General features: G+C 39.1%; 1 protein-coding gene across 1 annotated transcript; it reads right to left on the bottom strand.

Moving 5' to 3' along the window:
* Positions 1-444: 444 nt before the first annotated feature.
* LOC106151110 (uncharacterized) lies at positions 445-25274 on the bottom strand. The gene is made up of 4 exons (XM_086996010.1): positions 24940-25274; positions 3779-4334; positions 3422-3492; positions 445-1775 (listed from the first exon to the last, which is right to left on the bottom strand). Exons 1-3 carry the CDS (start codon positions 25003-25005, stop codon positions 3461-3463), a joined length of 654 nt encoding a protein of 217 aa, XP_086852136.1. The 5' UTR covers positions 25006-25274; the 3' UTR covers positions 445-1775; positions 3422-3460.
* Positions 25275-25631: the final 357 nt, after the last annotated feature.

Raw genomic sequence — 25631 nt, 5'->3', positions numbered from 1 at the left:
CCTATGGAGCAGGATCTGTCTCTACACTCAGAGCGGTCACTGACATGGCTGAAGGCGCAGTGAATAGAGGCATTTTTTCTGTGAAACACCAATGGACCCCTCGCGAGAGATGTGGAAACTTCTTTTTAATTGCACAACTTTAATGATATAAATTATTTCTTTTCATCATAAAACGAAAGGATCATAAATAACATTTAAGGATGTATATTACGCGAGCGAGTTCTTTTGTCACGTTATTGCCGCTAAACCCGACCAAATGCCACCATATATAGTGTCTAACAGGATCATTTAGAGAAATGGCACATAGTTCCGTTACATTATTTCCCGAAGAGTGACATTTGTCAGATACTTTCAGCTAAACATTTGTGCTCTACCGACTGGAGGGAGAGACAGTAGCTTAAATTTATGACCAGGAATTAAAAAAAAAACACCAGTTTAAAAGCCTTTTTCTGCTGCCCAAGATTTTTATTTTGCTTGGTCTTTTGGCTTCTGGATTTTAGCCTATCTGTGAAACTTGCAATAACAATTTATGTTGTATACGCTACAAGAGTTTTATGCTCGTTTCAGACTATACATATATGTACTTTCAAGATTATAATTTCATCCAACATACAGTTTACAATTAATAAAGTAAAGACAGACCATTCCCAGAATTTATTTTATTATTCACCAAGCATCGGCAAAATCATTTAAAGTTAATCATTAAAATTGTTTCTTTTTTTCAATAGTACCTTAACATTTTTTTTATAGTTTAAAAGTGGGGGCTAGCGCACTGACATCGTATATCTAAATGATTTTCAATAAAATATCTTATTAAAGTGCGGATAAAGAACGCCTGTTTCATGACTCATTTAAATGTAGTAGATTTTTGTCAAAAACTTAATGCTTGACGTGAATCGGTTAAATAATGCACACTGTGAACTGATTTAATAAAGGCAAGGTCTATTTTCTATATTACTTTTAAAAACATTTTTGTTACATAGACGTGTGTAAATCCTTGGTCTTGCAACAGATAGTATTACTTCTACAAAACTTGCGCTATTAACCTTACAAGACCCGCACAAACATTAATATCATATTGATACGATATATCGAAATAGATTTTTGATCGGATTTTTTATCGGTTATTCGCTTGCACTCTCTGCTCCGACTGTCATTTTTCAAGAGTATTTAAATGTGCAGACAGGGAAGGGTGGCGTTTCTTCTTCAAAGTAATGAACCAGCTTTTTTCCCTCGAGTAAATCCGGTATCAACGTTTCACCTATTCCGGCCATAATCATAATTGATCTGTGCCCTCTTTTTATAGAGATAGACTCTCAAAAGACTACCACTCAATGTATGCGGTATTTCCATTGAAACCGAGACATGGGAGCGGAGAGAGGAATCAATTAACCGATATTGAGGCCAGTGAAGTAACAATATTACCGTTGTCTACAAACGGAAGGTCCTTCCAACGCATCACAGAACGTTCACAGCATTCAAAGATTATGTAATGAAAAGTTCTATAGCTTCACTTTGAGATCAATAGAAACTAGATCTGTGCAACCTCTTCCGTGTATAAAAAGTCATAATTTACATTGATTCCTAATTGGTAAAATAAAGTGAATGTCTATGTATAGTTAATTGTGCATCGAAGGTTATTTTCTTCCATTGCTCATGTAATCCTAGAAGCCGTAATGTGGTAGTCCCACTCTCTGAGTTCCTTGATATGGTGTCAGAAGTCTCGGAAGGTGTGCAAACGGTCTCAAAGTCTCAATTTTCTTGCAATTGTACAACTGAAATGAAATAAGAAAAAAAAAAATCAAAAGATGTCCTTCGATTAGAGTTGAGTATTAGAAATGAAAATACTTTAGATTTGCCTGAGTGGAGTTCGGCGCTTAACAGATCTAGGTATATAGGTATATTTACAGCGCATTCCAATTACAGAGTTTACGGAACAACTGTTTATTTGATAAATGAGTTAGCGGTACATCAAGGTGGGAACCTCACTAGAAAAGTCAACTCTTTTAGTAGCTGTTAAAGAGACATCCTTTGTACACTCTTATCCAATACTTTGATTTCCTCGTAGATTATCATCATTAATACGCTACACTGTTGGCATTTGATTGCCTTATAATTGGACAAGACAAAATGTGCGCTAAAGCTGCCCTTGAGTTCTTTAACTTTTTTTTTTCCAGTGTGATAAAATTAGTGTTCCCGCATTCTAGGAAAATCTTTGGAGTTAAAAGAGAAAAAGAGAGTCCCAACGCGGAAAAATAGCACTTCAGATTATTACAAACATCTCGGTGGTGTACAACATTATCTATACACACGAGTGTAAGTTAAAAAGTTTCTTCTAAAAGATCGATAAAATCAGACAAATGCAGGAAATATTAAAATTAATTAGATTAAACCAGATATTAAATAGATTAAACCAGATTTCATGTTGTGATAAGGCGTGCCGCACTGCGCCGAGATAGGTGGTGTCTCTTAAAACCAAAGAAATACAATTACATATGTCGGCCAGATCGTACGTTAACTGAACCGACGTTTCGTTTATATGGGAGCAAATTAGCGGTCTGTATGTGCAGTACATCATAAAGACACGACACTTCTAACCGTGACATCATTTCTAACAACGTTAACCTCATTTATATGATCTCTTCGTCATTATGACCGACATCCAAGTCGTAAAGATAGCTTCATTTACGACTTGTGTGCAACTTGTGTGGAAGAATACGAGGAATGGAGATAATAAAGCACGGAGGCTGAGGTTAGTGGTGGGAAGTCCACGCCTGCCAGTGTGTGGGTTGAGGATTACTACTGATTACGTATATCTAAAAGCATTTTGCTGTTTCTAGCATACAAGACAATGCTTGTCTGTTTGTCTTACTAATCACGTTTATTGGAAAATGATTTTAACAGGGAAAGGAATGATCACCTCTCTGTTTTAAGCTATCTTGAACAAGCTGGCCTGCGTTTCAACTATTACATTTTAATTGTTCTTGGAGTTATAGTGTATGGAACTACACCTGAAGCTCCTTAGCAGAAACAGTACCTTTGGTAGGAGGGAAGCATTCAAGAGTTTTCTAACGGGCATTTCTTTCAAGATGGACAACAAGATTCCTGTCAGAACTGACACAGTGAAAACTAGTCAGAGAACAACCAACAAGTCCCCGGCGCACTGACTGACTGCCAACACATGACTGCAAAACGCTTAGATCTGATAGTCACTTGGACTGTATTCTACTCAGCGCCAATGACAAAAAACAAAAACAATAACAAAAACAAACAAACAAACAAACAAATAATATATGCTAGAAGACATCGATTAAAAGTCCAGTCGTTAATTTTAATTAACATACTACAAATAAAATTTGTAAAATGAAAAATTGAAGTTAAAAACCCCAAACATTAATCAAATTGTCATTTTTTTGCTCACCTAAAGAATTGAAGTGGGACATTTTTTTTCTGGTGACTTTTATGCCTTGGCAGTTTCCTTTTGGCTAATCTCTGTAACAAAATAAAGTTAAAGACTTATTATCATATCTAATTCACCCGACGGCCTTCAATCTAGGGGGTAATTTGACATTTACAGTTTACACAAATCCAATCTAAAGGAATTTTCTGTATAATTATTTGATATAATCTTAAACTTTCACAAATGTCGAAGTACTATTACTAGAAATAAAGTCAGTTTGAGCCGCAGATGAAAGTGAAATTTTTCAGGGCCAACGCACGGCATCAAGGTCATTGAAAAGATAAACCATTTAAAACGTTGTTCTCATAGAAATAATACCTTTTGAAGTTTCTCTTTTGACAAAAGACGCCATGGCGCCACTTTGGATTCTGTCGAATGGACGTTTCACGAAAGATGACATGTGGCCGGCGCCGATTCTGTCGAATGGTCGTTTCGCAAAAGAAGCTATTCTCCCTGCGCCTATCCTGTCAAAGGGGCGTTTGACGAAAGAAGCCAGTCGTCCACTGCCGATTTTGTCAAAAGGTCGTTTGACAAAGGACGCCAACCTGCCTGCGTTGATCCTGTCGAAAGGTCGTTTGACAAAAGACGACATGCGGCCGCTCTGGATTCTGTCGAAGGGGCGTTTCACGAAGGAGGCCATCCGGCCGCTTCCGATCTTATCGAAGGGTCGTTTTGCAACGTTCCCCCATTCTTCTGCCTCGTCCACTGGCTCTGCGTTCGCCTCGTCGCCATCTTCGGACTCCCTGCCGTACATGGAATGGACGAAGCCCTGCCCTAGGTTGTCCAGCTGGCGGCCATACATGCTAGGGGCGTAGCCCTGACCAAGAGTGTCCAGTTCTCGACTGACGTCATCAGAGCCAGCGTCGTCTCCAGACTGGAAAGAGAGGTGGAGAATGTTTGATATTGGTGCTGTTATATCAAAATCACATTCGAAAGAACATTGAAAAACTATTTATCTAGAAATGTAAGGTTTAGAAAAAAGAAACAGTAAAGGAAATTGAATCTTTGTCGACGTACGTCATCTTATGACATCAGCAGTCTACGCGTTTAATGAAAAAAGCCATTTCATTTTCTTTGTAAATGTCGTTAGAAATGGTATTATGAAGTCTTTAGTAGAACACCGGAAGTGCTTTACTTTTGTCACCTGTCCTAGGGTGTGTTTATTGTCTGTGGTTTGTTGCCGAGGAAGAAGCAGGTAGTTTGTACTTATATTTGCATGGAATTGGGCTAAGATAACGACGCTGAATATCACAATCATTACATGTACCAAAAGAAGATAACATTATCAAGGTTAGATGTGTCTGTAGAATGATATAATTTAATGTCCTCAAATTTATAAGTGAAAAGTCGAACAATTACAAGACAAAATAAATAATCCTCGATGACGGAGGAAATGCATTTTCCCAGCGCGTGCAAAGGATGTCATGATTTCAAACGTTAAGATTAATTGTGCAGGGTATCTAAAAACTGAATAAAAAATTTAAGACAGTAACAATAATCTTGCACCGTGGCTGTTTTAAGTCTTGAAAGGCACAGGCAATTGTCTTTTAGTGAGCCGAATCTTTTATTTTCAGATCAAGGAATACACCAGTTTAACATTCCGAGAATATAGCTCATCTGTCGCGTCCACTGATATGTCGATACTTCCAATAATATGCTTATATCGTGTTTTCAACCAATACTTTCATTTTAAATAACATTAAGATTAACATTAAATTGGAAATAATGTTGAAACATTAAAATACGAACACTGAAAACCCCCGCCTTCTATTTGCCAAAACATTGCTGAAAGAATTTCATCATTTTATTCGAGAAATTTGATCATCTTTTTAAACTCTTAAAAACTACCGGTGTGACAGGAATGGTAGTCCTAGGAATTGAAGTCCGGACTCCAATATGATTAGTACAGGTTAGGGTTAGTCGGAGTATTGGGGTTAGTAAATGGGACGAATGACACCTGTACAAAGTAATGGGGAACTGAGTGTGTTTCCTAGCGGACTACCCTTCCTGTCACACCGGCGTGTGTCCCCGGGAGAGCACTCACACCGTCTTTTTATTTACAGTAATTGCTGTCACATTGTGTGTCACCACTGCACCTCTGGGGAATCAGAACACAGTCAAACTGTCCTACTCAGGGCAAATGGTAAGTCTACAGTTAATAAGACCCGCGTGCCGTTGTGTTTGTTTCTGTGTTGATTCTCTAACTACGTTCTCACCACACTGTCTAACCCAAGTCATCGGAGACTTACAGTATTTTACGCGTGTTAATTATGGTTTTAAAGTGAGTTTATCATGGTAACAGAAAAGCATTGCGTCTGAAGATTTAACTCTCCTAAGGCCAATGACGGACTTGAGGCTTTTTTCCTAAAGAGTTGTAATATTTAGCACATATCTACAAGATGTCAGTAGCCTTTTCTTGGCATGGAACTGATATGTTTAATGAGGTATCAGTAATACTCTTGTATCTGAAGGCATAATAAAGGCATAGTGAAATACTTGCAGCAATATTAAGAGGTAGGATTATATCTTCTTGACTGAGATATTGTACAAAACTTGACGTCAAGTCAAGCAGGCACAATGTTCAGACCAGCCGTGACAGGTCAGCCACGTATAGAGAAAAATAACCATATTTTGCGGACAAGTTTCACTGTGTGTGCCTCAGTGACCGGAGTGAATCTAACTGCAGACCAATTTTGCCGGATTTAATCGATATTCCTGAATGTGTGTTTTATGTTTTGGTTTCTTATAAAACATACATAAAGTTATTTCTAGAAATTACAATTGTAACTTGACCCTAGCTATCTTTTAGATAAACCTTGGGGACTGAAAATAGCCATGGCGAGGAGAGACATTAAAAGGGGTTATTTAGGTTTTCCCAAACTGAACGACCTTTGCAGCAGGTTCTTGCTCATCCTATGGTTTGACTATACCCCCAGAGACAGTGTAAGACTGGTAAATAGCTTTTAGCCAAACTTGATACAATTTCTTCTAATGCGACTTTTGCATGTTACACATGACAATATTTCAAGAAACCAGATAGATTTCCACTGTCACCGTATGTGAGCATTTCATTTTACTCTACGCCATAACGTTTAGATATACCGAAATTATGATTCTGATTTCTTAAAGCACCATTTGCAGCATTTTATTGTCTCAAATCTTCTTTTTGTCCACAAAAAAGCACATAATTGCGTCTCAACGGTATGCCTCCTCACAAACTACATTACTACACATGGTGAAAATGTAAGACATGAATAGAACAAAGCTCTTGCTTCGGAGAAAGGTAGGGCACGTACACGAGTGTATTCAATTTTTGGATCCGACCAAAGTGGGGAGTGGTGCATCGTAGGCCAGGCTTGCATGCTGTAGGTCAAAATACAGAGACTGATGCCTAAATTAAAGTCAGAAAGTTAAAAAAAGGATAAAATGAAAGATCTAAAATTGAACAAGAATTTGTTGGGAACAAACTACGTATCACTATCAATACGTAAGTCTAGTAACTTGTTCTAGTTGAAATGCGCCCTCCCACCGTTTTCCATATTTGTCTTTGTACGCCATACTTTCTCCTAAAAAGTGATAGAAGTTGTTCTGTGGATGAAAAATCTTCCCTTTTGCTCTCTTGCAAATATACTTATCTGACTTTGCCATTTCCCATACAGTAATTCTTTCTAATGAACTCACGCAGAGCGGTCTATGTGTCTTCACACGTTACACTCTGAATTGGACATTGGGCATTTGTCATCTTTATCTACTCAGACCGAAACAATCAATTGGACCGGTGAATTGAATCTCTTTGCAGTAAATAAATGGCCTTATTTTCCAGTGGACAGTGTCGGCGTTATTAATAACGCTATCCGTCCATTAGTCTTTGTGTGCGACGTTTGGGCATTTATTGCACGTGGAATGAATCGGTATTGGCGTAGGAGAGGATATTAAATGCAGGGGAAGGAGGATGAGCACCGCTACTGATCCTATCTTTATTTGTTATCTCCCTTCCATTTCATGCGTGATTTCAATCCATTAGTGGGTGATTGATGTCGTTATTTGGTGTCGTATTTGGTTATTGTTAGGCACGGACAGTGATAGAAAGTGCAAAGGTATTTGTTTTCTTTCCCTTAGACCAACCTTCGATTTGACAGAAAAGGAAATAATGCTTTTAGCACTCAGCAATTTGCTAAACATAATAGAGCCGCTGAATTATTTTGTTTCTTGGACAGGAAAAGGTCAAAATGGCATTGACGATAAGAAACGCAAATATCCTAGCCAGTTCTGTCCTGCAAGTTGAAGCTGAAGAAGTTACTTGATACCCGCGGGCTAGTGGGGTTGGGAAGCACCGTGATTTGGCTTAGGGCCGGCACTGTACATGTCTCAATCCGAGATGTGCGGAAAAAGTCGGAAAAAAATGACAAAAAACGCTGTACTTAACCCATGACAACTCTCAACCATAACTCGACTTTAAATCCCGCCATTGTGTCAACTGACACAGGGAGCCCGCCATGTGACGGGCGGTAGAACACAATGCTAACATTTTCCCGTGAGGCTGGACTGCAGTTTCATCTTTCTTCACTTGTTTAATTGTTTTCTGTTTTGTTTTTGGAGAGGGAGAAGGGAAGAGGAAACGAGGTACTTTTGATGTTCAGGGGAGGGATCCCTTGTTGAAGGTGTAGTATCTTGAATCCTATTCTGAGATTTTTTTAACAACGTTTATTCGAAAGAAATGGAGGCAAAGCGCTGGAAGCATTAAATGCTCTCCACAAAATGTGCGACCAGAAGACAGCGTTTGTGCATAAGGTCGTAGTCTAACGACAAAAGAATTGCAAAAGTTGTAAAATGAACATCAAGCTACATGTAACTAGTAAAACTCATGATGAATTTTACAATTCAATCTCATGTCTTAAGTGGGCATTTGGTCAGCGATTGTTTAATTGGTGATTGAACAAAGCTTTTTTAGATAGCCGCAAGACTGTAAAAGACGAGCGCTTTTCGGGAACATATTTTCTCAGGATTTCTGATATCGTAATCGAACAGAATATCTTCTATATTTGGAGGCAGCCAGATGGACCCGAAAGTACAATTGTGATTGATAACTTTACAGCGTCTTTACGACTGATATAAACGCACTTTGCTGCCAAACACCACGCCGTCTTGCAGTACGGTTATTAAGACGACCATATGGCGCTTACCGGCCTGGTGTACCGCGTGGAAGAGACTTTCCACCGCCGCTAATCATATCAATTCATTGTGCTCCAGCCTATTATCTTTATTGAATTATGTAAGATGAAAGTCTCGTACCATAACGCGATTCAATGTAAGTAAAAGGAATTCAGCCCTATCATTGAAATTACGTCTCATTTTCCAATGTTGAGCCAGGCATGCTGAGTAACGCCATTAGGACGTTTATGACAGTAAAGTGCGTAATTTTTCACACTTGAGTGCTGGGTAGATTTGGAGTAGATGATGGAAAGGGCATACTCATTGCGTATTTACATACTTAAGATATCTCAAGATTTAAGGTTCGAAATGCTTTAAATTATTGCTAAATCGGGTGCGTCTGAAGACAAATAGAAGGAAGCGGAAATGAATTGGCGTAGAGTCTGCTTGTCGTAAGGTGTCAAACTTATCTCTTTACAGTATCTGGCAAATGTCTGAGCCACAGGACATAATAATATCGGGTAAATGCTTTAAAACCCAATGTCTCATGCAGGACCAATGAAGGCCGATCCCATGTTTTGGTAGACTGAGTGCTGACCACAGATGTACATGTCTTCATCAGCTCATACTGACATCGACACTGTTACACAATGCTGGCGTGGTGATAGTCTACTGCCTTGACGCCGTGGTTTATATCTAATGCCAGTAAATGAACAATGCCTTTTTATTGTCAACGGTTCGTGCATTGTAATTGGCAAATGTAAAGCCGGGTCCCTTACTTTACAGTAAGACAAAAAAAAAAAAAAAAAAAAAAGAGCAATTATTGAAAATATACATAAAATATACAAAAAATAAACATATAACGATAAATAAAATAGATAAAAAATAAGATAGATAAAATAGATAAATAAAATTAAGTAATGAATAAATAATGATAGTAATGATAATATTTTTTCGTAGTGGGAAAAGAGGGATATTTTGCACTCCTACTTTTTCAGGCTTTTATAACCTTCAATTTATATGTTTAATGATAACAGGAGTATGGCATCATAGAATGTTGATAATTTATTCATTACCAGGTTATTCCGTTCACTCCACATTTTGTGAGTTTCACCCTAATCTGGACGCCTTTAAATGCAACCCACAAAGGGGAAAACTAACTTGATTACATGTAACATTATCTACAGTCCATCACTTGGTTAACACGGTCCTGTTGCCACTCGCTGAATTATCTACGATTAAATCACGTTTGCTGAGATCGCAGAGTACCGCTGATTTTAACGCTATCGGTGCGCTCCATTATGTGTGGTGAATCAGCGCTTTGTGGCGTTGCCATTTATGTACGCCTGAGCGCAACATTACTTCTTATTAAGGTTGATAACGCTATCAGGGAATAGACAGATCAACCCATTGGGCGACATTATAAATCGTTTAAAACGAAAAGCGAAAGGGGCGCGGCGATCCACCAACCCCTTAGCCAAAACAAAGTGTCGGTTCTATTCATTTTCCAATAGGAAGGAGAGTTCCCGTGACCCACAGAAGCAGATGCCACGTACCCAGTTCATTTTACAGCCATGAACAGGAAAAGGAACATAAGATATTTTGCCTTCCTTTGGGGTGTCTTCAATTCCCCAGTGTTTGTTGATTTAACTCACATCTTTGACACTAAAAAGAAATTGGTCTGTACAATTAGTATGTGTTAGTATGAGCTCGGTTCAGCACCTGTAACGAGACCCTGCTGCTCCTACACTGCACTATACATGTATAGGAGCATGCCGATGTACCAAGGTTTTAGTCAAAGAGTGCGCACGACAACGGCACCACCCAATTTATTAATGTACATGAGTTTCGCAAGTGCACGTGTGTCCGTGTGCCATGCAGTAGGGGCCCTACAGTCGTTACACACAGCGAAACCTGACAATAATTACAAAGCCGACGACTTGGGAAGATTTTGTGTTTTAACAATTCGAAGACGTTGTTTGTGAGTGAGATTCTTTCAGATGTGCTAATCACAATTCAGGGATAATGCTAGAAAAACGTCTTCCATAAAAAGCTGGACTGCAATTACAATTTGTTGTTGCTACCCGTATTGGTGTGATTGTCTGAACCGTAGTAGGTGGCCTAGATTAGAGATCTTGATGGAGATAAACCTTTTGGAAAACAGCGACTTGTTTTTTTCTTCTTGAGATGGCCGCTGCACGTCAAGGTCAGATGGCATTAAGGTCCCTGTCGGTGTTCCTGCCACGTATTGATCATCTACCTAGGCGGTCTGTGAACGGCATATCACGTTGATTGATTTACTTAGAAAAGCCTATTTTTACATATAGATTAAAAATGGAAAAACGCAGTCATTTTACATGAGAACCTGTCTTTTAAGTTAATGTACAGTTTCAGCCGTTACCGACAGACTCTGATGATAGACGACAACTATTATCGGAACCATCTTCTTTGTACTACTTTCTAGACATTTTACTGAATTCACGGCAAAAATTTTAAAAATATGTATGAGAATCGAGGCCACTTGCGATATGACCATGCATAATAAAATTCACAGTCTCACGTGCTGTGTTGTTTCTTTTATCAAAACCACAGGTAAAACGACTAATGTCATGACGTGCATGATATTGCGTGTACTTTGAAACATGCAGGCCTGTGCTTTACAACTGCGGTTTACCCCGACATTAAAGTTTTGTCTTTTCGTATCACATATCTAACCTTACGCATTGGTGATTTTTAACATAAATGTCCTCGTTTAAAATCAAAGTTAATTTTCAAACACCGATCTTCTGTGTTACCAGCAGTGACATACAGGACACGAGATTTAAACCAACGAGATTTCAACCACCGTTCTGCACATTAATCATGAGACCCCGGGAGAGCCGGCACCATTCTCCGGCAATTTGCTTCTACAGTTATACCGTCACCGCCGGTTAAAGGTCTCGGTATCATCAGTTTTAACTTGGCCAGATCAGTTGAGATGTAAATATGGTACGTAGTAAAACAAAATAACTAACGAGATATTAAAATGTGGCTATACTTCTCTGGGCTTCAACCCACTCAATTACTGGTAAATCATTTTTTTACTTATTGAGACATTGAAATACTTTTAGTTTAGACGGAGAACGGACTATCCCTGCAATATTGGTTCATGCAATGGTCAAGTAAGTCCCGAGATGGCTTGAGATATCTGTTTCTGTGAAAGGCTGAGAGAAAGTGAAAGTTCCATGCTTTTTATTGACAAATGACGCTGACCCGCACCCTGGCCATACCCTGAACGACTTGTGTCACCTCCGCGATTGTAAAGGACGAATTATAAATAAATAAATAAATAAATAAATAAATAAATTAATTAATACGGAGAAGTCGGAGGAGTCCATATATTTATTTTACTTCCGTTTGTAAGATGATACAAACAGGAATCATATCCGTTTCGCCCAAGAAAAACAATAAACGAATTCAGGAGAATAAGAAGAGGAAAAAGTACTGTTTCTAAGCTATTCAACACCCAGACAGTGCACATAAAACACCCATGCCAGATTTTGAAGAACGCGTCAAATCACTGGTCAACAACAATAATAAACAGAACAAATTGAATTACCGTATCTTTTACAGATATGCATCCATTTCTGCTAATGTAATATTACGACACAAGACAAATGCAATTACTTTATATTTGCTTTACCATTGACGTCGTGCTTTTGAGCCTAAACGAACAATAAGGTTTCAACAAAACATCCCGTATGCCTCGTCATTGTTCATCATGATTTCATTGGTAACATCCAGGCAGATTAATCCAATTATTTTCCACATAAATTCCCCTGTAGCAGCGCATTCACTCTGCCGTGGATGCTAAAACATGATTAATAGAAAGTCAAACGATTTGATTTCGATGTTGTTAGACGAGACTGCAAATACTGACTAATGAAAACAAAAGAGATAACGTATCGTAATCAATTCGGTACACAATGAAGATGGATTTGTTGCTCTTTCGTGTCAATTCGGCCGTCGATTTGAGGTTTCTTCAATACACAAAGGTGATGAAACAACGACAGACTACAGAGTCATTCCAGCGCAAATTGACTTCCTTTTAACGGCACATCGCAAAGTGACTTTGGCCACGTTCACTTTGGATTCGGCTACTTCGACCCGACTGAGGACGGGGTAAAACGATCACTTTGCAGCCAACCATTGATTCTAAAATTCGAAGAGCTCCGGTTAGGAGCACGGAATCTTTGTACAGACAGGTAGATTTAAATTAAAACAACCAAAATATTAGGTGCGTCATTTAGATCGATTCGGACTCGAACTATCCTAGACTATTGTGAACTTGCCCCAGAAAATGACTTTGGTCTTATGTACGTAGGCCTCGCATTAAAGCATTGTTTACTTCAGCGGACTGCAAACCTTGAAAAAAATGGACGCAACGATTAACCGAACCTTAATTCTATCCCACCATATCTTTGCCTAACCCTAGTGTTCCCGCCCGTAAGAACAATAAGCAACGAACCGCACACATATTGTTCGTTTTCGCACAAAAACCAATCGATTTCTATCATAGAGAATACATTCTGCATCCGCCAGTCTGAATCAAAAGACCCCCTAAAGAGAAAGTCCCGACCCACCAGAGTGGAAGATACCAGGGGATTAACGGACAGACGGCTCACACACTCCAAGTGTTTCTGTTAAAGCTATCAATATCAGCGTTCACGAAAATCACTGGAACGTGTTTCTGGATTTTTTCTAAATAATATACTTTTTAACCATGAGCAACAAATAGCATGCTAGGAACTTTGGCGAAAAGAGTATCAGTTTTCATTTCCTGTGCAGCGTATGATGAATATAGCACATGCCTGGGGCGTATCCACCGTGCCACCGCGGTACCAGATGACACTATGGTACTGAAACACACTGGCTTAAGTCCAAACAGGCACTGGAGTAGCTCGTAATATGAGCATTTTAGATAAAAGAAAATAAAATTAGTCACTACAGATATTGGGGTCATCATTTTCAGCTGATACTTGCATTAGCGATTGTTTAGACAGTTTTCCTTGATCAAATATCTGAAAGAACCTTTATTATTTAGTTTTAATTTGTCGTATGAGAAAAAGTAATAGTAACCGGCATGTACAGGGTTACCACTAAATATGGAATATTCTTTTTTGGCGAGTAAATTTTCTACAAAATATTTAATTTCTCTCTAACTACTTTAAATCCAAAGCTGAGGTGTTACTCCATGCGTAGCCAGGTGTGTTACCTAATTACCACACAACTCTCGAAACAATTGGTGCATGCAGTTGCATGTTCTGTGGTCAGAAATGTGAGGGGTGGTCTTTTCGGCAATTTCTGCCATTGTATAAAAACCCATGGGTTTGGTCAATCTTTGAGGTGTGTTTAGAGAAGCAACAAAGGGATCGCTCTGAAACTTGACAGGTACCTTAATGAAGATATGGTTCGACAGCTAAGCAACGCAACTTACTATGGGATTCTTGCTCTCAGAGAAAATGGCCAGAAACGGACAGCCATTGCCAGGTAATTCAACATTTATCAGGAACCGTTTGTGATGTCCTCCAAAGAAATGCTGCAACAGGGACACCTACTCCAATACCTCGACCAGGGTATCCGCGTATCACACCAAGAAGACAGGATCGCCATCTCCTTAGAGGACGCCGTGCTGGTCGTACAAAGACAACCAGTGTCCTCAGAAAAGAGAGGCAGAATGTCTTTCAAACGCCCGTTTCAAGGTCCCACGTGAACAAGATATTTCTGCAAGCCGGTTATTTTGCACGAAGGCCAGTAGAGAAACCACTGTTAACAGCAGGTCATATACAGCGACGTCTGCAATGGGCTGGGGACCACGTGCGTTTGCAGGCAAAACACTGGAATCACGGCGTTTTCAGTGATGAGGCCAGATATGGATTTTTTAGGGTTGATCATCGAATCCGTGTCCACCGACGTGTACGAGGGGCATAAAACAATGATTGTGTACTGCCTAGGGTGCAAGCAGGGGATGGTAACGTCTCTGTTTCGGGAGCATTTCATGTCGGTGCCCAGAACCAGTTGGTTTTTCTAGGAGGCAACCTCATCCAGGATTCCTACAGAGACATTATACAGCAAACAATGCTTCGATTGGTAAGAGTCATCTGCAGGAACAACTTTGTGTACCGAGACGACCGCGCAACCCCACATCGAGGCCGCAGAATCACTGTTTTTCTTCAAAACCAATGTGTTCAGCAACTGCCCTGGCCTGCAAACTCACCAGATATGAACCCAATTGCAAATCTGTGGGCGGATGTAACTCACAGAATTAATAGCTAGGGTCCTCGGCCGGTAAATAGTGATAAACTGCGATAGGCAAATATCACTGTGTGGAATGAAATCCCCACCAAAACTCTAAAAAACGTGTCACAGGGTATGCCATGTGGGATGAGGGCGCTGCAAGCGGCTGCTGGAGGTCATACCCGCAATTACTGACTTTTCATGATTTACTGTAGTGAGTTCTTTGTCTGTGTAACATATAACTGTCCGGAGGCTATCATTTTCTTTAATATCTTATCTTAAAGTTTATACTGACATCAAACTGTTGATATGGTTTTCTGGGGGTGTTCCTTTCTTTTGAATGGCATCTTATGTCAGATTTGATATTATTGACCAAAATATCTCACAACAGAAGACTGGATGTTATTATCACTCAGTGCCATACTTTTTTAATGATTCAAGCCAAAAAAATTTCAATCAGCACTCAAAAATAACAATGATCAAAAATATTCCATATTAAGTAGCAACCCTGTAAATAAATATGTTTATTGTTATCGTTATTATGCAATTATATGATAATGTGCTTCATTCGTCCAGCCCCAGGAACTTGAGACCCCTGTAAACATCAAAATGTTTGTTAAAAAACTACGCCTATCTATACTCGCTATTGGCTGCACCATGTCTATGACACAGTCTCTTTTTCTTTTCGTTTGTTGATGGTGCCATGTCCTCTTACATGGGCATTGCAGCGATTTGCTATAAAATTCCCTTTCATTCAAGACCTGTGCGTGTATCGTTAAATACTCAAATAATCTTTCACAGTTTCATCAGTTGGGGTTTGTCTTTGGTGCCAGATAAGCAGTATAATGACAGTGTGCGGATAATGGCAACAATCTCTACAAATAAAGACAGATCGATGCTTTTAACTGACAAGGAAGACCCGATGGTGGATTTGTACGAGCGTTAGTGACTTTAGGCGAGATGATGGACGAAACGGGAGTATTACGTTTACCGGTGGTTGACAAGTCAACTGCTCAAAAATGTGGTAGATCATTTCATTATTTGAAATATAGAAATCATCAATGTAATAATTATTAGCCTGATTTGTTTCACTTTAAAAAGTCAACTAAATGATATCTGCCTTTTTATTATTCTATCTTTTTGTGAAAACAGTGGACCAAGGTACCGGCATTTGCTGCTATTTGTTACAGTGAATTTTGCTTACGTGCAATTTCTGAAAATTAAAAGAGAATTTAGGTAATTTTGATATTTATTCTAGTTACTGTCTAATCTTTATCGTTTGTGTTTTAAGTTCATTTAGTGGGCTCTTTGTATTCCACCACACTGCAGTGAACACAAGCTCTGGAGCTGCAAGTTTCCTAAAACAATGAACACAGTGCCGTGAATAACTGTGCAAATACTTCAGAGTTCAGTAGAAAACAGAAAGCATTCACTTGAACCTAAGAATTCTGGTAAAAACCACAACTTAAAAGAAACACAAAGCCCCTCGTTCCGGTCCGGTAGCCATTTGTATGCAAATTCGTATTGATTGTCATCTCGGTGAGAGCATGCTAAAAATGCAGAAAGTAATGCTCCATCATTTTAAAACGATTTCCCCTGACATTTCCAGGGATGGAGAGCATTATCAGTGAAGTGGCGTATAATTGCAGGAACACTGCTCCTTGTGGATGACACGAAGTCATGAAGGTACCGTAGGATCCGTTTCACGAAGTGACCAAATTTGGAAGGCTTAGCTAATAATGCTAAACTTTCACTAAGTATGTGATGAACTCGTTTTTGACCCACAGTTCCCAACACATGTTTACAAACACATTCCCAGTCCAGTTATGACGGATTAAGTTGGTACACATTATCTCAGCATACGGTGCTACATGTACAGGTACTACCATGTCTGACCTTCCGTCTACGAAGGTGAGCGGGACAGGAGAGGGATTAGATTGACTTAGTATATCTCTTGTAGAATTTTGAAGCCTCTGATACATGTAGGGCGGTTACAGTACCATATTCTGTACAGTGAGTCTGTGTTTTCGTGTCATTCAATATCACCATTCACTTCGCCTCGTGTTTGCTGTGACAGGACACTAATCTTTGGAGTGCACTCGGTATGCTCTATTTGATTATTAGAAACCAGAACCCCCCTCTCCCCATCTGCTGAGATAACACGGTACTGAAGAACATTCTCATGTCTGTAGACTCCACATGCGCCTCACGTGATATTTACTGGAGGCAACAATTGCCACTATACCACTTATCTTATCACACGGCCATTTTCTTTCCGCACCCAAAAATGACAACTGGAAATAAGTTTAACAAAGGCCGTCACTGGAAATTAACACAATTTACATGATTGTCACATAAAATGCCACTTTGCACATAATCATCCTAAATTTATAAGCAAAGGAGGTGATTTTTGTATCAAAGTAAAGTGAGTATTTTTATTTATTACCACAATGACACATCAATACTATGGTGACCATTATTTTATATACTGTATTTCTTGTACATGATTCAACATACTCTGATACTTGAGAGAACATGAGCCAAAAAGGATTCAAATTCCATCTATATAATATCTTGGGATACAGCACCTGAGATGGATTGATTTAGTGCAGTTTTCTTTAGTCAGTGTGGTAAATGTAGCGAAAATTTATCAAGTATTTTACTCAAATATTTCGCCGCCTTTACCTTAAAGTATAAATGAACGACTTGATGAATCACATTTAAAACGCTGCATCTTACATACAAACAGGGAGTTTTTTTTTAATTGTCCGCATTTGAATATCAAAATGTCACAGACGACGACTTGATTAATCACATTTAAAACGCTGCATCTTACATACAAACAGGGAGTTTTTTTTAATTGTCCGCATTTGAATATCAAAATGTCACAGATGACTTTTTTCTAAAAGCAGAAATCGTATAAGGACACAAAGGAGCGTCAGTCTGTGTAAAACCGCATCCATTTGTCAATTACCAAGTTTTCACCGTTGCATCATTCGGTCTGTACTTCTTTCCAGTGCAATATTCAAGACACTTTTTTCTTGTGGGTTTGAGATGTCATTCTGATCGTAACTGATAAATCCATGGACATAATCACAACGTAATTAGAGGCATTGTTAGTGAGTAGAGCGGTTGAAACACGTTTCTTCCATTGCCATTCCTGGAACACCACAGCAGGCTTCCCGGTGGGATTGGGATTTGTTTATGTCAGGACGTCCGCAATAAATTGTGTCTGATTTTTACGATCGTTTGGAAAGGAAAATATGTCTAAAAGTCATTTACGAAAATGAAGAAACATTTGACATATTTTATGTGTAACGCCTCAAAGCGACATTCTGCAGAGATATGGACTCAGCTTAATAAGATACATATATATTACATCTAGTGATTTACTTGGCTGATGCTAGGATCCAAAATAAATTATTTTGGATCCTAGGCTGATGTTACTTGTTTAAACACCACAGGGAACTAACCACTATGTATATCACATACGTATAGGACCTTAGGCAATCGCCAGCTCAGAGATAGACCGCTGTCCCCGAACAACTCATCTTTAAAGAGTCGGGGGCTCAAGATGTGGCACACAAACACCTCTCGCACTGTGGAGCTCTTTGCTGAGTTCGTAAAACGAAATATCAGAGCACTTACCATTTTGGCAAATGTGATGGGCGTGAAATCAGCCGACACCACAGTATATGACGCTTCACATATCCATTAATAACCCCCTCCAATCCCCTGAAATACTCCCAGAGACAGATCTATGGAGTCGGCTTAATTAAATAGAAATATATCGCATGATCCATCAAACAACGTGCAATTTGTTTAAACGTTATTTCATGATGAACGTTCGTTTTATGTTAGCCGGACACAGTGCATTACTTTACAAAGCAGTGGCAATTCTACGAATTTTTTTCGTATATCGGTCACCATTGGTTTTCCCTCACATTACTATTTAATACAGCTTTACACGTGTGCAGTACATCGCTTCAGTTACCCTTTGTAGGAGGATAGTTTTATAATATCTCTTAGAATTTGGTTAGTTAAGATGTTTACTTAAATGAGTTTAGATGGGGGCTGAAAGGAATTTTTGAACACACATTAGCTTGTGTTCTTCACAGTTATGGGTTCGCATGTCTTCTGTAGTGGGATAGTTGAAGGGTCACATTTGACGTTTTTCGTCATTTCTTCTCTAAAACTGTTACATTATTAGAGAAGATTTCATGATAGAAACGGTTCGTGATATTTCGAATTCAATTTTTCATACGACTACTTTCAATCCCCGTAATGCGTCTTTGAACCAATTTCTATCTCACCAGACGTCAATATTGTGTGACATATTGTGATTTAAACCAATGAAATTCAGCAAGAGTGCGTAATTGAAGGCTCGGTGTGGTATATTAGACCATAACGACCGTCTTAAATAGCACTGCACCCCTACTGATTGACGGTCAAACGGCAAAATTGATGTTTACCTCAATGTATGGGCGACTTTGAGTTGACTTTTAACGGAAAAGGAACAGTTATCATAAAATAGTTAAGTTTGAATAGCTAGGCCACTTTAAAGAGCCGGTGATCTTAAAAACGTTTTAGCAAAATAAGAATCCGGAACAATTTGGCAAAATCGCCTGAGAAAACTTCAAGAGAAAAAGACTGTATAACGACAGCAATCCAGCGTCTGGCCATGTTTCTGAACTACAACATCTCCCACTGTGTGCCCCGGCCACGGAGACGCTCAGTGGTGAAATAGTCCCCACCGCTCACTGAAACGCAGCCATTCTTTCAGCGCTCCTTTTTAAAGGCAGTGCTGCTACTGCTGTTGTTGTCTTAGAATTCAAAGAAAGAAATCGTGATATATGCAAATAGGCGTCGGTTGACCCGGTCACCAGGTGTCCTGGGGTACAGCGTTCTTTAATCACGATGTTTACGCCACATCTCACATAATTTATTAATAAAATGCTGTTTTAACATCTTTCGTTTATCTCGTTAGTGCGCTCGAGAACTACTTGTAGCTGTCACCTGGAGCTATGCCAACATGTGTGTTATGATTTTAATTGTCGAAGACAACAGCGTGTTTTTACATTCTAGTTCTAGATAACGATGCAAACACAGGTGCTTATTTAGGTGCGTTCCCAATTACTCTGAACCCGCCTTATGTCGAGGACCGCCATATTTCCAGTTATTTTGTCTTGTAATGAATGTGAATGTTTCACTACAAGAATCACGATAACTCCGTACACAAAATGAATGAAAGGATCGGTGTTTGGGCCGACAATCTGACAATTCACAAATTTTGTTCAAAACTGATTTAAAGTGTGTTATTACTTTTACTGAGAAAACAAAAATGTTATCAGTTCTTAGAACTACTGTAGTTACTAAGTTAGGTTGAGCAATGTTTTAATGCGACGATATTTGCAAAGATCTGTGGACTATTTCCTGACCTAACCCAATCTCACGTCACCACCATTTATGCAATAATGATGATCATGACAGGGATTGGAAAACCATGATGTAGGAAACTGCTATCGGCGGTCTGTGACCAATGTGGATTTGCAAGATGTTTCTCTTTGTCCGATAATCCCTCTAAATGCTAGATGGGGTATCTGTAATTCACCGCATGGAAATCCATGTGGTTAAACACGCTGTTTTCTCCCAGACAGACATCCACTCGACACGATACCAGATTACTAAAGTGATATATAAATGTCATATCTACAAATTAATTGGTATCATTAAATGTATTTCCAATATCCATAAGGTTATTTGTACGATATTAATTCTTCAGGACTTGGTTTCCACGGCAATTGTGCCTCTGTCAGTGCCAATAGAGATTTGAAAGGTATTAATAGTCATTTGCATAGCTTTGTATTATGGCAACCCTGATGGAGTATGACGACAAAGTAGTGTTCCAAGAGCGTGGTTCGATCATAGCAGGTATACTTTCTGGAAACAATGTTAATTTGACCCATTAACAAGCTTAGTCGTCATTTTAGCACCATTCAGGGCATTAATGGGGAAACTATATCGTCTTTATATAACCTCAATTAACCGCTATTTACCAAAAACTGTCTTGTTACTTTGTCAAATTCAATGGAGATTTACACTGCACTGCAATATCCGTAATTTGTTTGAAAATAGCGTCGACAATTTCCATTACACGGCCTGATTAATTTAGATATAAACAGGACTTTGTGAAGCGTCCTCAATTTCTCAATGGATTTTTGCTACACATTTCACCTAACGACATGTTTATTATAGACATTACCGTCAGAACAAAAGTTTTCCATGTGAACAATGACGCCGACAACGACGTCAAAGCTGTGGAACACGGACAGAGTCAATTGCCAGTAATGAGCAGGGCCGTCTTTGTCTGATGATACCAATTCTGACACTTGCTTTAATTATTAAGTCCTTTCAAACGACTGAATGTCCATTGAGCCAGGTCTATAATATAAAATTCTAATACGACATATTATCTTCTTATGAAAGTCTCTTGATATGTTGACCAAATTTTTGACAAAATGTACGCGGTTGTACATTTCCAGAAAATGTCCGCTTTTATCGAAAAAGTTTGTAACTAATATCTAACAATTTTATAAAACTCTGTACAATGTCGTAGGTAATTTGTAGAAGATGACAAATCACGTGACCGTCGCTTAACCGTTATTACATTTATGTATCACGTGACTTAAGAATTGCATGGTTCAGTGGTGAATAATTTTAGAATGTGATTTACCATTGGGAGCGGAAGCGGAAACACAGCTATAGTCAAAATTTGGATGCTATAGAACAGGCGGATGTCTTATCACCATAGCACCGATCGCGAAATGCCATGGAGGACAAAACCTTCAGCGTAACATCTTACGGCAAAGTATGAAACCATAGCACCCATCCTGGGCACATCTGACAACAGGTATTTGGATTTAAAACACACACACACACACACACACACACACACACACACAGAGAGAGAGAGAGAGAGAGAGAGAGAGAGAGAGATCGTTTAGTGCATGATCCTACTAATACATCATGAGCAACACATGAAATATACATTAACAATATTAGGAAAATTTTGCCTAATGACTTCATCAATTAATGAAGTATTTATCTTAGTCCTTCTAATATTTCATAATGGAAGGGCACATTTTAATCCCAATACAACATGATACCACTGAACCGGGAATCAATATCTTAACAATAACAAAATAAATGGGATCTTGTGACATTTTTGTACTTTTGATATAAAAAAGATGAGTTCTAATTATCTTTGATGTGTTGATGTGACTTGGCTTCTCACAAGTATTGACAGTACATTGAATATACGATGAATTACTCTGCTAAATGGATGCAAGCAATTCTGTTAGAGCGATATCCGCACAAGTGGAGCGTTTAATTATCAGAACTGTCCAAGATGTAGCGGGTGTCATGTGCAAATCAAGCACCAGCCTTCCATTACCGTTTCCGCAGTAGGAAATACCTGCAGGCAAAGAAACTTTCTCATCATCTCCAAAGATATTGGAACAAGACTGGTGCTTTTCATTTCCTATTCCACTCATACTAGGTTTATTAATTCTATCTGTTTGGTCTTTTTCCCTCGTGGGCGATAGAGGTACATTTATTAATAGTTTTACAGATTTTCTTATTCTAAAACACTTCCTCTTTGGTAAAGAGTATGCCGCTTATAACAAATCAAAGGACGGGAATTTGTCTTCGATTCTTTTTGTACCTTATGTCGCTATTCTATTTCCCTGAATGAAATTGTGTTTACCATAGATTATAATGAATAACAACTTTCGTCACTAACCATAATAAACATCGTTACTTTAAATAGGTCCGTGAAAAGTTGGACTGCTGATCATCTCAGTAATAATTATATTTGTTAAATTATGTTTTTTTAATTATGTTTCTGAATATACACACGCCATAATTAAACATGTAGCTGAGTGATCAGTGTAATTCGCAATAAAAGAACTCAAAGATGTGACCTTACGTAAAAAGAAAGAAGTAACCCACGCTTATTACATTGGCAGGGACAAAATAAATAGAAAAAAATGAAAAAAAGTTTAAATAGTGAGAGACTATTGGTAATTCCACGAAAAGAGAAGAACACTTCTCACAGTGTAATCGTGGTCTCAGGGGTTGGCGTAGTTCGGCAAACGGCGCTCAGTCGATTTCAGCTGCAGTGCTGCCCCTGTCCTAGGCCAAGCGAAGACGGTTTCTTTAGCCCAAAGTTGGTGCAACATTTAAACTAAAATTTCTCGTCTACTTCAGTACACAATAGATATGAAGAAAAATGTAGGCATAGGTTTGAAACATGCGTGCCTTTCTTGCTGTACAACAACCGCGATATTTGTTTTTAATTGGACAACTTTCCACTTATCTTGAGTGGAATGAGACTAACATTTTGATAGAAATGTTTAGACCGATTTTAGGTCTACAATTACTTGTATAAAAGCCACAGAGCTGATCTACAGTGTATAATGGTTGATTGATCGCTAATTGCTTCTTGACGATGTAAATAACCCCAATTGATGAGGGCAAATATGTAATATTATATAAACATTAGCCAAGTCAGAATCCCAAGATTACACACAAAGCCAATTAGTCGCCTTTCGCAGGCTAACGCCGATTGTTTCGTGAGTAATTTATAATGAACAACGTGCAGCGCGTTAATCAAACTGCATAACATTAATATAGCGTTAATTCTGACTAAGACTCCGAACGCTTAGTCAACTGTGTCGAGATCTGTTAGTCAGGTTCAATGTCAAGACAAGGGTTCATGTACACGCTGTTTGTGGCTATAAGTTCGAATTGGTATGCGATGTGGTGAAAATCTATACAGCCCTCTGTAAAGATATATTTGTTATAGTGTTTTTTCTTTACGTTGTCGGGGGAAAACGTTGGCCATTTTTATGTTCACGTTAGCCATGATTTCATGCGGAATCTGCATTGAACGTCATACATTCAACCCGTCACTTAGCGGCGGCATGATATTGAACATTATTCAAACACATACACCTGTACATATACGCGCAATAACAAGAGCATATGCGTGTCTACTAACGTACTCCCGCTCGTGTGCGCGCATGCCGTTAGACAAATGTATAATGCAGATAAGGTAAAAAGCCAATAAGACGCATTTTGCAAGCTGCCGTTGAGTGTTTTCTGCAATGAACAGCATAGCAGCGGGTAGTAATAAATTTCCGAGCGCTCATCAAAAGCTCGCGGTCTTACGTAGAAATGATCGCCAAAACTTCAGTAACGAACACGCCGGGTTGTCCGTTTTGTTCATCGACGCGCAGGTGTTTCTAAAGTATGTGTTTTTAACATTCGTGACCTTTTTTTCTCAAAAGTCCCTTAGAAAGCGTCAGACGCGGCAGGTCCCGATCTCTGTCACGCAGGTCTGGGAGGCTGCCCGGCGGGGGGTACTGGTAGCTGGTACAACAGCGCACGCACATATATAATCTGGTTAAATGAACGGCACGCGTACATACGGTACATTATTAATGCAGGTGTGACATAAAGTTGACACTACAAGATGGTGCCAAATGTCCATGAACGCCAACAGAAAACAACCCAACAACGCGCTCGGTGATTAAAGACCATGTGTTTGCTTCTTGAATGTAATTCAGTCGACAACAAACCATGAGTTATCTTCCGGGCAGTACTAGTAAACCGACCACAGACTGCGCCTAGCTGACTTGCTGAGAGGAGACAAGACAACTATGCCACTATGATGTGCTAAGCTTTACGAGTCTATTCCTTATTATATTAGAAGAGGTGCTAACTATGAACTGTTTGAGCATCTTCTCTAAAAACTATGTATTTGCTTCGATAACAGTTATTTCTATGTCTAAAAGGACAGAAACATCTTTTATTCATCAAAAATAAGGCTTGTAAAATATTTTTCTCTGAAAGCAGTTCAGTTTGTTTTGACGAAGGGTGAGCTTTTTTATCATTTACAATCTTATCATTGGTCACGAAAGCAAAAACAGTTCTCTTAAGCAATGGCATGATCACAAATATGTGTAAGAATTTAAATGAAAGCCACGTACCTTGACATCTGCCAGCGCCAATACCACCATCATTCCAAAAGTGACGTACCCAGTTGCAAACTTCATAATGCTCGTGACAGGTGCACAAATTCTGTTCTGGAGTCCTCAGAATACTATAGCTTTTGTTCTTGTTTCCAAAACGAGCGGACCACAAATAGAGTTATTTAGCCCTTGACTGTTCTCTTTTGGCGGTTCCCTTCTGTCTGTCCTTTAAAGCTGCGATAGTTTCCTTGTCACACTTTTGCCGGTGGGTCGCTCGTTTAGTCGATTGTCTTTGAAAGAATGAACGTAGCTTAAATACGCGTGGAAGCTTAGCGACTGTGGGAATTATTGGAGAGCTGAATAGACCGCGACGACGTCATCATGAAGTTCTCCCCCGACCAATGAGAGGCGAGGAAGTCTTGGGTTAGAGTGCCTGCCGCTAGCCAGTCTCCTGTCTGCGGCGGCAAATCAATGTCTATATATATATAGAACTACTGTCGTATACCACACGTAAGTTATCTAAACATTTCTTTTCTCCTCTCTTATGTAAGATCGGAACTGCGGCCTTTAGCCTGGCAGTGCAAATGACAGCATTGAAAAGAAATAAAATCGTGATATCCTACAAGTCATGGGGAGAGGGGGAAGAGGAAGAGAAACACTTACAGCACGACCTTGTCGGTAAATAATTATACATAGTATATTGACGTCAT

This window comes from Lingula anatina, chromosome 9 (genome assembly GCF_051362555.1).
Source record: "Lingula anatina isolate TDL-2025a chromosome 9, LinAna3.0, whole genome shotgun sequence".
Lineage (NCBI taxonomy): Eukaryota > Metazoa > Brachiopoda > Lingulata > Lingulida > Lingulidae > Lingula > Lingula anatina.
This window is presented reverse-complemented; position numbering and strand designations above follow the sequence as displayed.